General features: G+C 40.4%; 1 protein-coding gene across 1 annotated transcript in view; it reads left to right on the top strand.

Annotated features, from left to right (window-relative positions):
* CUNH1orf112 (chromosome unknown C1orf112 homolog) overlaps window positions 1–17,204 on the top strand; it is a 39,195-nt gene that overhangs the window by 20,021 nt on the left and 1,970 nt on the right. The window contains exons 11-21 of the mRNA XM_023761648.1: window positions 1,716–1,864; window positions 2,545–2,674; window positions 3,727–3,913; window positions 4,711–4,793; window positions 5,107–5,158; window positions 6,093–6,182; window positions 9,771–9,956; window positions 11,736–11,858; window positions 12,928–13,023; window positions 14,864–14,977; window positions 16,454–16,558. Of these exons, the coding sequence (XP_023617416.1) occupies window positions 1,716–1,864; window positions 2,545–2,674; window positions 3,727–3,913; window positions 4,711–4,793; window positions 5,107–5,158; window positions 6,093–6,182; window positions 9,771–9,956; window positions 11,736–11,858; window positions 12,928–13,023; window positions 14,864–14,977; window positions 16,454–16,558 (1,315 nt within the window). The remainder of the gene's footprint in view (window positions 1–1,715; window positions 1,865–2,544; window positions 2,675–3,726; window positions 3,914–4,710; window positions 4,794–5,106; window positions 5,159–6,092; window positions 6,183–9,770; window positions 9,957–11,735; window positions 11,859–12,927; window positions 13,024–14,863; window positions 14,978–16,453; window positions 16,559–17,204) is intronic.

Here is a 17,204-nt window from a genome sequence, read left to right as displayed (position 1 = left end):
TATTATTTTCTTTCCCTTGATCTTTTGCAAAGGAGCCATTCAGCCCCACTATTTATTTCCCACCCTCATCTCATCTAGGACAAGTGTTTTTCAACCTCCCCTCATGGCGGACCCTTATCATACAGTTCCTTCATGTTGTGGTGACCCCCAACCATAAAATAATTTCGTTGGTACTTCATAACTGTAATGTTGCTACTGTTATGAATCGTAATGTAAATATCTGATATGCAGGATGTATTTTCATTGTTACAAATTGAACATAATTAAAGCATAGTGATTAATCACAAAAACAATATGTAATTATATATGTGTTTTCCGATGGTCTTAGGCGACCCCTATGAAAGGGTCGTTTGACCCCAAAGGGGTCGCGACTCACAGGTTGAGAACCACTGCTCTAGGCTGTTCTCCGTACAGTAGCCAGAGCGAGTGACAAAACATAAATTAGATCATTTGACTTCTGTGCAGACCCTCAAATGACTCAATATTCAAATAGAATTCAGTAGAGCTTCCTGTCCACCATACCTTGTGTTTTCTTCATAGCACTTATTCCCCCTGCTTATGCTATGAACTTGCTTGCTCCCTTGTTGGTTAACTGCCTCCCTTCATTAGAATGGACCCTCCATAAAGGCAGTGATTTTGTGTATTTTGTTTACTGCTATATCCTGTAATAGTGCGTGGCATGTATCCATAGGCATTTAGTAAAGGTTTGTCAAATAAATAAATTGAAAATACATTATTTGATTGAAATGCAAACACTTTGATGCTCAGTAGCTGTAGTTCATGTCTATGGAGTTTCATTACCTTTTATTTATATGTCTTTCACCTTATAATTTAATCCTCACAACTGCAGATCAGCGTCACAAGTGAAGAAACTGAGAGGCTCAGGGAGGGCAAATGAATGATCCGAAGTCACTGACAGACGGGTGCTTTTTCCATCATACGACAGAGACCCCGATGTTATCTTAAGCCCATCCTTTTATTTTTTTTAATCCTCACCGAGGATATGCTTATTGATTTTAGAGGAGAAGAGAGACAGACAGATACATTGATGAGAGAGAGAACATCAATCAGTTGCCTTCCATATGTGCCCTGAGCGGAAATCAAACTTGTAACCTTTTGGTGTATGGGACAACGTTCCAACCAATGTTCCACCCACCCGACCAGGGCTTAAGTGCACCCTTTTAAATGTTATTTATCCCCTGTAGGACAGGGTGTTCCCACATTTTAAGTGTGCCACAATTAAAATAATGTGGCAAAAAATACTGAATACATATCTTCATCCAGTTTAGTTATTGTAAAGCTCTTGCTCCTGAGAAACTTGAGCATTCATAGTATATTCAGCATTCCATCTATTTTAAAACAATGTTTAATAGAAGTGGTTATGCCAGAATTTATCAGAAATCTTTTTACATATGTTTTTACTAGTTATTTAAATTCATATTTTTGCAGTATTTTTAAAAGACATCATTGTCAAAATGGGTATTAAAATGAAAACAAAGATTTCACTAAGATTCTACGTTTCTTGTTAGAGCCTTGTTATTTAGTTCTGAGGTTCTTCATAGTTATGGTGTCATTTCTGTAGTCTGAATTTTGTTTAATAAAACGCATGCTACTTATTTTTTATATATTTTCACTGCTAGAACATCAGTTTGCAGTATTTACCTTTTCCTGAAATTAGAAGGTAGCTGTTAATACCTGTTTCCCTCCCTTTCCAGCAAGTTTCCTCCCAGCCTGTATGCTGCTGGGATTTCTCAAGCCCAGCAGGAGGAGATAGAGGGCACTTTCCTAATTACCCTGGATCCACTCATCACTCAGCTTCTCACCTTCCAGCCTTTCATGAACGTGGTTTTGGACAGTAAATTAGGTAAAGCTTCAAAACAGAATTAATGTTAAAACGGCTCTTACTAATTACTAGAGGCCCGGCGCATGAAATTGTGTGCGGGTATGGTCCCTAGACAGCCTGCGATCAGGGCCATCTTCCCCAGCTGCTGGCAGCCGGCCCCGCCCCCTGCCGCCAACCACCTTGGTTCCCCATCCGGTGATGGGAGCCTGATGGCCGGGGGAGGGACCGAGAAGTCAACTGTTCCTGCCTGATCACTGCAGGTTGCCCTCTGTGTGTGGGGCCACTGGCGGCGCGGGAGCCTTGGCCTGGCACCGCCCGCATCCCCCACCACCCACCCTGGGTCCCCGATCACCATTGGCGATCGGAGCCTTCTGGCCGGGGAAAAGGACCGAGAGGTGGTCAGTGCACCTCATAATGACTGGTTGAGTGGTCATTCTAGTTCTGCCAATATGGTTGCTGGGCTTTTATTAAATAGATGACATGTTAGAGACAGCCTTCCCTTCCCTTATGTAATCATCTTTTTAAGTTTCAAACTTTATTTAAAATTTCTCTTTTTTCTTCTTGGAACATATTTCTCATTTAAAGAAATTATGCCTCTAATTTCTTTACATATCACATCAGGTTTCTGCTGAAAAGATGTAGAATGAATATGTTTTTACCAATTTGTTGTAACACGATGAATGCGTTTTTATTGCTATAAGAGCTGCCATGCGAACTACAGTTCCCGCAGTGTCTCCTGCTGGTTGTCATCATGGATAAGCTGCCCTCTCAGCCCCTGGACGTGCAGACCCTGTGGTGCACCGAGAGCCGGGTCTCAGGAGCTGCGTCCAGGTAGCAGATGTGCTGTTTCGACCCTGTCATGTTACGAGGGTTTAGCATGCCCTCTCGCGTGGAAAGATCTTGAAATTACGTTTTTTGTTGTGTCAGATATTCTAGTTAATAATTACTGTAGACCTCATTCATATGTTGCTACTTTATAAAAATACACATATAAAATATATGAATCTATAGATACTAAAGTTATTTTAATTTTGTTCAGTGTTTTAGAAGGTATTGCCTAGTAGTGTTATGAACATTGAGTGTAATGGGTGCGATGTAATTAGTAACATGCCAATGAGCTCTGATGAAGAGACTCCTGGACACTGTACATTACCTCTTGGGAATTTTCACTTGTATCCATCCTCCGCCCTTGGATTATTGCTGTTCTTGGATTTTTCACCCGCTTTTAGTCCATTCTTTGTACTGCTGCCTCGTCAGTCTCCCTAAACCCCAGCTCTGAGCTCCCTGTTTTCAAACCCAAAATTCCATGCTCAAAACTAAAGCTGATGTGTCAGACTTCTCAGCTTTGGGTTGAAAGGTCATCCCATTCTGTTGCCAATTTCTACTTTTGCTCTTCATCCTTTTGCTTGTTTTCTGTCAGACCTGTTTGTCATTCATGTTTACCTTGTACTCATGCTTTTGTTGTCTTTACCTATTTATATCTTTTTGTATTTTTAATTTGTTATTTAAGTCCTCTACAAAGATTTCCTAAACCATTTCAATCATAAAATGCCCTCTCCCTGTCTGAACAGTAATATTCTAGTTTATATATGCTATCTAGCTATTTAAAAATAAAGTTTCTTCATGAATTTTGGCTTTGAATAGTTTAGTTATGTGATAAACACTTAAGTCAGTGATACAAAATGTCCAGGCAAATTCTTATCCTTTAAGGACTTTCTCTAATAGTGACTGTATTTTGTTTTTATTATACGTGTTCACACATTGGAAATGTATACCTGAGACATTTTGCTTTGCTAAAACAACCCATGATATGTTATATTATTATACCTACTAATTATTAAATGTTAATAATGTTGGGTTCCATATTCTCAATTTCCCTGCAGGGTATCTCTACTCAAAGCCATTTTCTGCAGTTTTGAGCAGTGTTCTGGTGAACTCTCTCTACCTGTCCATTTACAGGGAGTGAAGGGTAAAGGGCACGTGGAGGTTGCTGTCCCCTTGTATCAGCATGTCTGTGTTCATCTGTGTGCATTCATTACTGCCTTTCATCCCTCGCTGTTTCCAGAACTGGTAAGTTTGTTACTTGTTGGCTAAGCCAAGGTTGCTCTTTTGCATTTTTTGTTTCACTGAAACTGTGATTTATATACAGAAAAAAGTGGGAATAATTAATGTATGTTCTTATTGACTGTTGTTTTCTCAGCTTACACATTTTATTCTTTAACTCAGTTGTGTCCTAGAAAATGTAATCCTAGAGCCCAACAGTATTCAGATGTAGTATCCTAAAACATTTGAGGAAACATTTTTGGGTGGGAAGGTATAGAAAGACTGCAAGGTGGATTTTATCTGCCTCAGTTTCATAAAGAAAAGAAGTATAAAGAGTTGTATGCAGCACTAAGTCTTCTGTAGATCTTTGGTATGATAAAGATTTTTTTTAAGTGGAATTAGATTAGAAAAGATGTTGAAATTCTTGGGAAAATTTTTTAGAAATTAAGTATCCGTATCATTTAAGATATTATACAGTGGGTAGTTCAGCCATATTTAATACTGTATATGGATGGTTAAAGGCAGAAACAAAAGTATAGGCTTATATGTTACTATGTTGTTTTAATGATTTCAGCTACTCAGAGAATTCTGGTGGATCCCAGAGATTGAGTTACCACAATTAAAACCAGTTTTGAATCCCTATAGCCCAGCACAATGTTCGATATGATAGGTGCTGAAGACGGGCAGACAGCATGGGCTCCTTCAGATTCTAGGAAATAGAGCCTCTCCCTTGAGATCTGTTGCTGTGTGTGTTGTGAGGGTTTTGTTTCATTTGAGAAGTGTAACATGAGTGGTGACTTACCCTGGACTGTGTTTCTCCGCAGGATGCCGCTCTGCTGAGTGCAGTGCTCAGTGCTAACATGATCTCCTCCTTGTTAGCCATGGACGCCTGGTGCTTCCTTGCTCGGTACAGCATGCTGCTTTGTTTTGGGGTTGGTTTATAGTCGTGACCAACAGTAAATTATTTTAGATTTGTACGTTTATAGAAAAGTTCTGTCTCAGTAATTCTGGTTTCTTATCACAGCACTCAGGAACCGGGTTCCTCTCTCCTTTCTATGTTTGAAGTCATAGACGACTAGTGCTTAGGTGGCTTTGAATGTCGTGATATTCCTTGATCCTGGGAATAACTGCGGTTTAGGATAGTTGGTGCTTTATGGAAGTTCGTCTCCTTGCTTTTCTCGGTAATTGTATAAAGACTCACTCCTTTATGTACATTGCAGATATGGGACTGCTGAGCTCTGTGCGCACCATGTCACCTTAGTGGCTCACCTGGTGAGTAGAATTGCAGGCCTAATGCAACCACTGCCCATGAAGTTCCTTTGGAGATATGCTAATCTAAAGAAAGTGAATATTGAACGGAGAAATACATGGCAGCTAAATTATTTTGACAGTTTGTTGATGCTGTTGAGAGAGATAGACTAGAAACACTGTAAAACTGGGGAAATTGTCTCATATTTTCAAAATTTTATTTGAGTTCTCTTAATTGTTCTGAGAAATAAAGACTAGGTTGAGAATTAATTTAAAATTGAATGCAAAATAGAAAATCAGGAGAGAAGAGTTTAATGTTGATGACCAAGAGTTCTCTCTCCCTCTCTCTAATATGACTTAGACAAGCTAACTCTTGAATTGTTGTATCTCTTTTAGTCAAGAGGGACTAAATGTGATAGTGATTAATGCCTTTTGGGAAAAGAAGTAATGCTTTGTGGGTGGGTACAAATAAAGAATGATTTAGTGATGATTTAATCTTTTCACATTGACCTTTTTTACTTTTAATTCTGAGATGTTTGATACATTCTATTGAGATGGTCATGACCTATTCGTTATTTATTTATTTTGCTCCTGGCCTTAGTATATTATGCAAGGAATTGATTTCCAGAAAATTGAGTTTATAAATCTTTTAATTATGGTTCCATCTTACAGAATTATACCCACCTCTGCACTGTTGTGCTTAGATCTGAAAACATTCCATGAATTGTTTTTGAGTAGGAGGTTGTCATCAAATGATAAGTTGAAACCAAGATTCCAAAGTGGTGTTTTAAATATAACATCAAAATACTTCTTTCAGTATAAAAATCTGCGTTCATGGGAAAAAAATTTAAAATTACCTATAATCTTATCTCCCAGAAAGAGCTACTGTTAACAGTTGGCATATAAAAGCTTATAAAAGATAAGATTTTAGGCCAGTCAATCTCCTGTCTTTTCCCAGATAAAGTCCTGCCCTGGAGAATGCCATCAGCTCACCAACCTGTCCATACTACTGCGGCGTCTCTTCTTCTTCATGGCCCCACCCCACCAGGCAAGAATGTCCTCGTTGTCACGTCTTTGAGCAACTGCTGAGGATTGGGTTCAGACTCTTTTTAAAACTTTTTCCTCCCCCCATTTATACTATGTTTAAATGTTGGCATAACAAAATTTTTTTTAATAGTCTTCACCCAAGGATATTTTTCCCCATTGATTTTTAGAGAGAGTGGAAGGGAGGGAAGAGGAGAGAGAGAAAAGAAACATCGATGTGAGAGACACAAATGGATTGGTCGCTTTCCTGACTGGGGCTGGGGATTGAACCTGCAACCCAAGTGTGTGCCCTTGACCAGGAATCAAATTCATGACCCTTTGGTGCATGGGCTGATGCTCTAACCACTTAGCAGCACCAGCCAGGGCAATAAGAACACACTTTTTAATGTATCTTTGCTTATTGCTTTTAGATGAGTTTAGATTTTGATGTTAAAGAAAAACCAGAGCTACACAGTAGTTAAAGTGGTAAATGCAGATTTTACTCAGGAACTGCCACGATGGGAGAAAGAGACCTCAGGGTGCAGCTGGCTCAGTTCTGAATTCCGCACAGACAGGTGAGGCTCAGAGTCAGGGAGCAAGTGGACGTCAGAATTAGTAGATGAAACATCGGGGCGGGGTGATTTTTGCTAAACTGACTTGACAAGATTCTTGCTGAACACAGACCAGGTGCTCAGATAGCAAGGGGGAGAGATTCTTTCCAAACTGACGGCAGGATTCCTGCTGGCACTGGATGATGCAGGCCCAGCATGGGGGACAGCCCAGGGTCGAAGGCTAGTCATAGGAAGGCTCAGAGGAGCCTGACTTAAGTTTGTTAGTGCCTTTGCTGCAAGTTAGATAATAGTTCTAATTCTCTCTTCCTGAAACATCTTCCCTCTTGTTTCTTGTGCATTTAAGATACTTGAAATGGTTCTATGTCTCCTGCCTCTGTAACTAATTTGAAGAGCTAGAATATTATTTATGCCCTTAGTGATATCTTTTTTTTTTCCAGTAAATGAGTTTAACATGCAGGGGAAATCGAAAGTAGGATGGCCGTAGCTGTTGAGGTTGTGAGGAAACAAGCTGTGATGGAGGAGGCTCTGCAGTTACAGGGCCTGGTGGCCTCGGGCAGTCCCTCTGACTGCCACTTGGGAGGCCTAAGGAAGGTAGGGGAGAGTGGGGGTTCCGGGGAGAGGTCAGTCAAAGGACTTGTATGCATGCATATAAGCATAACCAGTGGACACCCAGGGGGTGAGGGCCTGAGGGGGCGGGCAATGGGGGGATAAGGACACATGTAATACCTTAATCAATAAAGAAAGGAAAAAACAACAACAACAGAACAGGTTCCCGGACCTTCATCTGGGTATGGAGTGGTGGCTCTGAAGTGAGGCTTAGTAATTTGTTTTTGTTACTGTTGTTAAATTCCTATATGAATCTGACAGGGACGCACGCTTGGGAACCACTAGGTTAGCGAAAGGGTTACAGGCCTCTGTTTGAATCCTGGTTTAGTGTGACCGTGGACAGGTCACCCTTTCTGAACCTCAGTTTCCCTGTCTACACAGTGGTGGATATGTATAACTAGTTGTGAAAAGTTTTGTAAGGACTTAGTAATATCTGTAAGACACTAGCGCTGGAGGGGTGCTCAGGAAACGCTGGGAGTTACTCTCACTAGAGCAGCGGTTCTCAACCTGTGGGTCGCGACCCCTTTGGCGGTCGAACGACCCTTTCACAGGGGTCGCCTAAGACCATCCTGCATATCAGATATTTACATTATGATTCATAACAGAAGCAACATTATAGTTATGAAGTAGCAACGAAAATAATTTTATGGTTGGGTCACAACATGAGGAACTGTATTTAAAGGGCCAGAAGGTTGAGAACCACTGCTCTAGAGGATTTGGCCCGAGTCCGCAGTCTTCTTTCCTGCCCTAGAGAGGCTGGCTGGGCCCTCGCTGTCCTTCCTCCCAGCTCTAGCCTAGTGGTCTGCTCAGGTCCCTTGAATCTTCTTCTCACTCTCCTGTCAGAGGCCTTGTCCTAGGTTCTCGGTACATTGCTCTTCATGGAGGGAGGGAAAAGGTCCTCTTAACCTCAGTTTCTCACATAGAAAATAGGAATGAAAGTATTCGTTTCCAGGGTTGTTGTGAAATTTTAACTTTTAGAATAATACAACTCACAACAAATTAGCTCTAAGTGAGGTCTAGAAGCTTTGTTATAAATAAAGGAGATAAACTAATTTTAGACATCTTTCATCTCCATTTTCTAAGTTTTCCCCAATAATTGAGGCTATCAGATATATGTTATGGGTCAGTGAGGGGTTTTTAATTTTTTCCTTCAGTTATCAAATATTGATTTTCTGCTATGAGCAAGTTACTATGCTAAAATTTACAATTAAAAGATAGCCCTAGCCAGTTTTGCTCAGTGGGTAGAACATTGGCCTGTGGACTGAAGGGTCCCAGGTTTGATTTGGGTCAAGGGCACATACCTTGTTTGTAGGCTCCATGCCTGGCACATTTTGTGCTCATTCCGGAGGCAACCAATCGATGTGTTTCTCACCTGGATGTTTCTCTCTGTCTTTACCCCTCCCTTCCACTCTAAAAACCAATGGAGAAAATATCCTCGGGTGAGGATTAGCAAAAAAAAAAAAGTTAACAATTAAAGGACAAATCTGAATTTGAATCCCTGTTCTTCAAGTCCTTGGGAGTGTTCATTAGTCCTGAAATTGAGATACTGAGGCTTATTCTGATGGCAGCTGTGAGGTTTGAAGTGAGCATATACCAAGTGTCACTTCTGCCCTGTTCAGCTCTTTTTCCTAAGACATGGCTACTCCTCTAGAGGAAGGAGGGAGGGTACAGACATTTTTGGAGACTGTAATGTGGACTGGGCTTTATATCAGGCACTCAAACTGTTTTGGTCCTCATGTCAGCCTTGTACAAGGGATACAGATGAAGAAACAGTGATTCAGAAATTAACTTCCCAAACACCCATAACAAATGTCAAGCTAGTCCTGCGTTGTCTCAAGTAGAGCAGAGCCAGTTCCCACTGGAAAACTGACTCTACGACCTTTGCTTCTTTAAGTTCCTGTTGCTGTGTTGGGAATATTACTTCTGACTTAACTGTATAAGGTGATGATAGTATGAATTCGTAGGAAAATAGTAGGCTTGCCCTAGCTGGTTTGGCTCAGTGGGTAGAGCGTTGGCCTGCGGGCTGAAGGGTCCCAGGTTCAGTTCTGGTCAAGGGCAATGCCCGGGTTGCAGGCTCCATCCCTAGTGCAGGAGGCAGCCGGTCAATGATTCTCTCTCATCATTGATATTTCTTTCTCTCTCTCTCCCTTCCTCTCTGAAATCAATAAAAATATATTTGAAAAAAAATAGTAGGCTTACTGGGTAGGAGCTTATAAAATAGCTGACCTGACTATTAAGGAAATATATTCTTTTACATTCTCAGTGCATTTTCATAATGTTCCTGAGGGAGACAAATGCAACAACAAAAATAATAAGTGTTCATTTCAGTTAACCTTGAATCTGGTACCTTGTGATAACACTGCTTAATTAAAAGCTTTTAAAATATATTAAATAATATATTAAATTACTCCTGTTTCTGTAACAATTTATTTCAGGTGGAGTTTATCCAGAAATTTGCCCCAAAAGAAGCGGAAAATCTGCCTCTGTGGCAACATATTTCTTTCCAGGCTTTCCCCGCTGAGCTAAGGAAGCAAACTGCGCATGAGGTTGTCAGAGTAGGCGCTGCACAGACCAGGAGGTGGCTCGGTGGCAGTCGCACTGTGGGGGAACTCGAGTGGCTGGCAAGTAATCAGTTTGATTGATTTGATTTTTCAGTAGTGGTTGGTGAGCACCGTTTTAGGAATGGGTGGGTTGTCATAAGATGGACCAGTCTCGGCCCTCAGGTTAGAAACTTGTGAGATTTTCAGATTTCTACGTTCTGTGAAAGGCTCTGGGAAACATCCTGTCTTAAATGATGTAAATTATAAATTATATGGAGGGTGAGTGTCTGAAGCTCAAGACATACTGAACCAATGTTCACATTACGAAATTTCTTTATCTAGTATTTTTGCTGACACAGCTCTAGGTCCTTCTGTTTGACAGGATACAACCCCTATATTATGTATACCTATTCTGAGCCTTTATGTACCTTTCTATTTAGAATGCTCCCTCTTAAAATAATGCAATAAAAAAGAAGTTCATCTGTAAGAAGTAATAATTACAATTTTGAAAAATGGATTATAATACATGGAGTTGAATTTTCCAGTTTAGTGTTCATTTGCTCATTCATTTACTCAAACCTATTTTGAGTGCTCTTGTGTGCCAAGCTTTGTTCTAGGCATTGGGTATCTCAGGGAACAGAACAAGAATTCCTCCTCTCATGGACTTACATTCTAGCTTAGCAAGGTAGTAAAATAACTGGTAAGTATGATTATCAGTTTGTGATAAGATGAAGAAAATCAAGCAAGGATGGGGACAGGGCCTTCAAAAGGTTGGGGACTGGTAAGTTCAGGATTTCTGAGGGGTTTATATTTCATTTCTGAGTGTAAATGTTCTAATACGCTCTATTTAATGGCACTTGACCACAATTATCATAATGACATTTGCATGTATCTAAAGGAAATAAACGTATTTATGTGCCTTTATTTGGCAGAACTCTTAAATACCTAGTTAGGAGTAGGCTAAGTGGTTCACGTTTTGCATTTATTGGGCAACTAATTTCTATAGTAAAGACAAAAAATATTTTGTATTGGGTAAAATAAAAGCACCTATTTTCTAAAATTGAATAAATCTTTTATGTATGACCAAAAACTAGTTCAGCAGGTTACTTAACCTGTTTATTTATAAAAAGAAATGGGTAAATTGTAAATAAAGAGCAGTATGGTAATTACATAAAATTAAGGGGTTGTTGACATATAATGGGTGAAAGGCATTGTTACTGTCGTTCCATTCTCATGGCCTTCACTTCACATCCCAACCAAGCCCACACCTAAGGGGCTAAGATGGGATATGTAACTAAGAGTGAATCAAGAAAAGGTTGTTTTTAGTCTGTGATTCTAGATAGTGTACTACTACTACTTACATTTTTTAAAAAAGATTAGTTTATTGACTTTTAGAGAGAGAGAAACATTGATGTGAGAGAGAAACGTCTGTCAGTTTTCCGTGCATTCCCTGACTGGGGATTGAATCCGCAACCTTTCAGTGTACAGGACGATGCTCCAACCAGCTGAAATACACTGACCAGGTCTAAATTGATGACTATTATAAATTAGCTTGGCCATACTGACTATTTGTATCAAACTTATTAAGATAAAATGTTCTTTTTATTTTCTTACTAAGTTTTTAACCTAAAAGGAAAAAGGTTTATTTTAAAAAATGAAGCTAATGTTTCTATGTTAAGGAAAATTAGTTTTATTAAAATATATTAAAGAAATAGCTGAAAAGATGGCTTTGGGTCTTAGGAATATAATTGCACATGGATTTTTATGAAGAATTATGAGTAACTCATAACCTCTAGGTAATTGGCCTCAGCTCCGTGAGGCTGGTGTCTCAACTCGGGTCCTTTTCCTGTCTCTCCGTAGAACACGGCGCTGTCTGCTTTGCTTGCTGTGAATAATTCTGCGAGCGAAGCTCTGGATATTGGACAACAAACTGCAGTTATGGAAGCCGGAAGTCAGCTTTGGGCTTTTCTAAACACTAATCTGGTAAGGAACACAACTGATGATTTCCCTGAAGAAAAAATAATGTATCGACAGAAGAGAATAGTATTGAAATTTCCCTGTAGAGTAAAAGGGATCTCATTTCTTTAGGTGCTGGGTAAAGCTTGTGATTACAACTTACTTGTACGATTGAATTAGATTAGTAAAGCCAGAACCTAGTCAAGATGGTGACAGTCCAGCTAACAGTTTCAGGACCAGTTGGACCCAATTTTTTTAAATTTCTTACCCTGTTATTTCTCTTCTCTCTTGGGTTAGTTTAGCCTGTTTTGTGATTCTCGGTTCTTTAATAATATCTTTTGGGCTTAAAGGTAGAAGGGCAAGTAGATGGATGACCCAGCAAAGACAAAGCCTAGCGATGAGTGGGCTGGAAATAGTGTATGTGTCCCACACGTTATTGCAGTTTGAAAATAGGATTTAAAAATCTAAATATGACATTTGATTTCTTTGAGTAGAAATAAATGTTGACCTTTGGCCGTCCCGCCTGTGAAAGCAGAAGGCAACAGTCGCACTTGTGGGAAATAATAGACATGGTTTTGCAGGTGGTTCAACATAAAGTTTGTGTGGCCACATTTCCCGTCTGCATATTTTCGCTTAAACAAGTGCTTCCCCCCAGTCCTCACAAATCATTCAATAAATATTCATAAAAGACCTGTTTTCTAAAATTGAATAAATCTATGTATGACCAAAAACTTGAGTTCAGCAGGTTATTTAACCTCTCTGCCGGTGACATAGCTTACAATATCATGACAGACAGTTATGGAGAGAGGAGTGGAATTTTAAGACTCAGGATATCCAAGTACAGAGGCAGACAGAAGTAATTAGATCTGGGTTTGCATCGTGTCTCTGCTTTTTACTAGCGACATGGCCGTGAGCAGATGGTGTGACCTGCCCCCGTTCTTAGTAAGCTGAGGGGAGTACCTGCCTCAGAGATCTGTAAGGCATAAGTGAGGTGATAAACAGAAAGAACCTAGATATAGAGTAAATGCTGATTAAAAGGCTGCTATTCACATGTTATTGAACATTTTCAACAAGATTATTTTGTTTCTTATTTAAGGTAACAGGTCAACCTTATGTTCAACGGACACTCAGCCTTTTATTTCCACTGTTGGGATTTTTCATTCAAACTCTAGATTCTCAGCTGATCAGTCAGGTAAGAATAGTGAGCAAGTGGATACTTTGTTGAGGAAGTTGTTAAACTGGGGTGACTTAAAATAACTTTCTAGAAACTGTCCTTTTTAATGATTTCTTGCGCAGTTTGCTTGTTACCTTTCTTGTGGAGTTGCACATAGCAGCTACAAATTGCTTGTCCAGGGATGTCGCCTCATTGCTTCTTTCTTCCTTCTAGTGGTGGATTGTTAGTCTGTTGGGCTGTTAATCCAGACTTTATCTGTCGTCCTTATCTCCTTGATTGGGGAGAGGCAAAACTTTCCTGTTACTGTTAACTGCTCAGAAAATCCCTGTGGTTGAGTCAGAGTGTGGGACCTGCATTCCCAGCACTTTCAAAGGCATTTCACAGCCCCGGGAGCGAGGACTGTAACCAGCATGGATGAAGGCTAATCCTGTTTCTTCGAGGAAATAAGATGGTTTTGAAGGAAGACTGCTGAGTTTTCTCTGACCCCAGCATGCATGTCTGGGACAGGCAGAACTGGGGTTACTGTCGGGGGAGCCTGGGGTGTTGCTCAGTTATGCCCCATTTGGGAGGTTCTAGGCCAGTGCGGCGAGAGAGAAGGCTTCATCTTATCTGAAGTGGTCTAGAGGCTCTGGAATGAGTCCAGACTGGACAGAATGATCCCCCAAGTCAAGAGTTGGCTTGTGCTTAGCCACACAAGAAACAAACAGAAAGAAAAGCTGTTATGAAATAGGACTGTCCCTGGTTATTCAGGAGGCTGGGTGATGGAAGGTAATATCCTGACGCAGTAGACGTGGGAAGCTCTGGTGAGTGGCTATATACATGAAAAATTTAAATATTTGCTAATTAGGTATGTTTTATTTTTTGTTAATCCTCACCTGAGGATGTTTTTCCATTGCTTTTCAGAGAGAGTGGGAGGAAGGGGAGGGAGAAGGGGACAGGGAGAGAGAAACATTGATATGAGACACATTGACTGGTTGCCTCCCAACTCTGGGAGCGAACCCAGGTGTGTGCCCTTGACCGGGTATTGAACCTGGCACATTTCAGTGCGTGGGCAGACGCTCTAACCTCTGAGACACATAAGCCAGGGCTAATTAGGTATATTTTAAAATTTCTGTATATGTAACATATTACTGAATTATAATGAGAATGTGGTAAAAACCATTCACTCAAATTATACTGAATGCAACATGTTGAATTTGTTGATTCTGAAGGTTCTATTATTCTTTTATGAAAAATTTAATGCTGCTAATTTTAATATAATTGTGCCTACCTTTAAAAAAATCCAAATCAAGTTCTAAAATTTCAACCTAAGTAAATTGTTCATTTAGGCATTTTCTGTTTTACAGAAGACTTTCTCTCATTGTTCCCTTAAATCAGGGGTTGGCAAATCTCCTGGCTAGATTCTGCCCTGCTTTCAGCACAAGAGCTAAGGATGATTTTTACTTTCTTAAAGGTTTATAAAATAAAATACAATAAAGTATGCAGCAGGGAACACATGTTGCTGCAAAGCCTAAAAATACTAACCACCTGGTCCTTTACAGAAAGTTTGCCAACCCCTGCTAATAATAAAGAACTTCTCTTACTAGAATTTAAAATACAAAATAATTTTTAAAGGTTTGAAGGAAGAGCACTGGTATATACTTTTTCAGGAACTTTTTTTTTACACAGTGGTTGGTAGGAAGAATGCTGAAGTAACTGACTCAATTTGTTTTATTCAGATCCCACCTTCATGAAGTTTAGGGTTTGTGGAGTGTTTGGCTGTTGTGGGTTTTGCTTTGTTTCCCCTCCCAAACCCCCATCAAAATCATAGTGAGGAGGTTTGTGCAAAATAACTGTTCTTTGGTCTTTGCCTCTTTAGGTAGTAACTCTGCAGGCCTCACTTCTGAAATTAGAGCCTCCAGACCATGTTCGCTTGGCAGTCCTTGACTTTGTGTCTTCTCTAGGAAAACTTTTCATATCTCCAGCTATCCAGGTAAAACTGTTCATTCTGTTCTCGTTATTACAAAAACGCTGCAAGAATGAATGACTAAGGGATTTTTAGGCTTTTGATTTCTTCAATTCTGTGTATTGATGACAATGAAAATTGGGGGTGGGGGGAATGTGTTTTATGAATAGAGAGTGACTATCAAAGTAGAACTCATTTTATTTTTCAGAAAAATATATATTGACACACACACACACACACACACACACACACACACACACGTCAACATAGTCTGAGATTTTCTTTGTGCCCACAAAGTTTCTGAGCAAAGAAAACATAGTGTATAATGAGGAAGTTGGGTAACTTACTGAAGTTATTCTTTTGGTTTTATACCCATGAAAGGGAGCCTGTTTGTTTTGAATATGTTGCGAAGTCTATGTAGTTGACAATTGGGTGCGTATTTATGACATCATCCTGTGAGGCCTGGCAGTGCACTTCTGTTGAAGGAGATCGTCCTCCTCAGTCTCACCTTCCTCGCTGCTGCCGTCACCACCCAGCAGTTCCAGACAATTGACTTTTCCCTCCTCCACGGGAGAGACGAGCTCACGGATATAAATGGAGCAAAACCATAATTGACATTACGGGTTGATTAAAATCTTTGCAACCAAAAAATGTACCTGGTTAGTTTCTAAGGGACTGTCTCCTTTGTTCCCAGGTAAATGATGCTGCCCCGTTTGTTGCCATCACATCAGGTTGTGTTTCAAGAGATAAGTATAGCTGTTGTCAGTCTGTTTTCAACTCTGTGGGCAAAAGTAGCCAAATCTTTCTAGAATTAGAGTGTTTTCCAAGAATGCGTCTGCATTTGGACCATAATGTGTCCAGGACCTATAGAACAGATGTTTTTATTAGCAGAAATTACCTTGTATGTTTCTAGAAATATATTTTCAGGAGTGAAGTTAAGGCCTGAAGAAATTTTGGGGATTCATCAGCAAATGAGAGGCTTTTAAAACCATTAGATAAGATTGATTCATATATTCATTTAAGAAAAAAAAATTACCGAGTTCGTATATGTGTATCAGGCTCTGTTTTAATCACTGGGGATTCAATAATGAACCCAACGAATCCCCCACTGAGAGACTGCAGACCAGAGAAGTGGTGACATGTGCAGTGTATGGGATGGTGTGAGTGCTGGGGCGGGGGGGGGGTTGGGGGGGGTGAAGAGCAGGGAAGAGAGCGTGTGGACATGGGGCACAGCTCTAAGTGGGGTGGTACAGTCAGTGGTGACACTAAGACAAGCCGAGGGAGCAGGGAAAGGCAGGTAGAGAGGCTCTGACCTGGGAGTCTGTCTGGTACACTGAGGATGCATCAATGTCATGAACAGAGGCGGCGGGCTTGCAGGCCAAGGTCAGGTCCCTGATTTATACGAGCGAAATGGAAAACTCGAGCAAAGGAGTGACATGTCCAGCATGTGTTTTAATACAACATTAGACATATTGCATTTACTCTGCTTGGTTCTCTCTTTAGGACAAAATTGTGCCCAACCTGTGTTCCATTTTTGCTTTGCTGCTGGCCGACAGGAACTGGCTGTTAGAACAACATGCCTTGGAGGCATTTACTCAGTTTGCAGAGGTAAGACCCACCTATGGCAGTGACCTGCAAAGCATTTCAACATTTCAGACACCCCAGAAACAGTGATGAGCTGCTTCCGCATCTTAGTTGTAAAATGTTCTGCTGCAGGAGATATTTCTAAAGATGAGGCATCAAGAAGTGAGATTCCTAAGGGCCTGTGGGTAGTAACAACCCAACAGGCATTCTAACCAGGTCTGCTAATCCGGGCAGTCTCCTTGATGCAGTTTTTGGGTTGGAAGATAATACGTATCACCTCAAACTATCCTGGGGTCGGTCAGGTTGATGAACACAGACCTATTACCTTGGTTCTGTGGAGAAGGTGATCTGGCGTGGACGGCTCCTTCCCACTGTGTACATTGCAGAATGGGGTATTGCTCTAAGGCACCTGGAAGAACTACAAGCTAATCATCTCCTGAGTATCCCCTGGCACTGTTTTCTCTTAACCAGTTAACTACCATGCATCCAAAACAGAAACCATCCCCACACGCCACAATATTTTGAATTTAATAAAAAAAGTCAATTTGCAATGAATATTATAAAAATAAATGTATTACAATTCGGATGTTCTTGAATATTTTCAGCTGAAAATTCTCACGAAAAATGATTTTAAAGTTGGCCAGGGCTGCCACTTAGGACAAACATTTTT

Source organism: Myotis lucifugus, unplaced genomic scaffold (assembly GCF_000147115.1).
Source record: "Myotis lucifugus unplaced genomic scaffold, Myoluc2.0 scaffold_211, whole genome shotgun sequence".
Classification (NCBI taxonomy): Eukaryota; Metazoa; Chordata; class Mammalia; order Chiroptera; family Vespertilionidae; genus Myotis; species Myotis lucifugus.
Note: the sequence above shows the minus strand (reverse complement) of the source record. Positions and strands in the feature narration are given on the sequence as shown.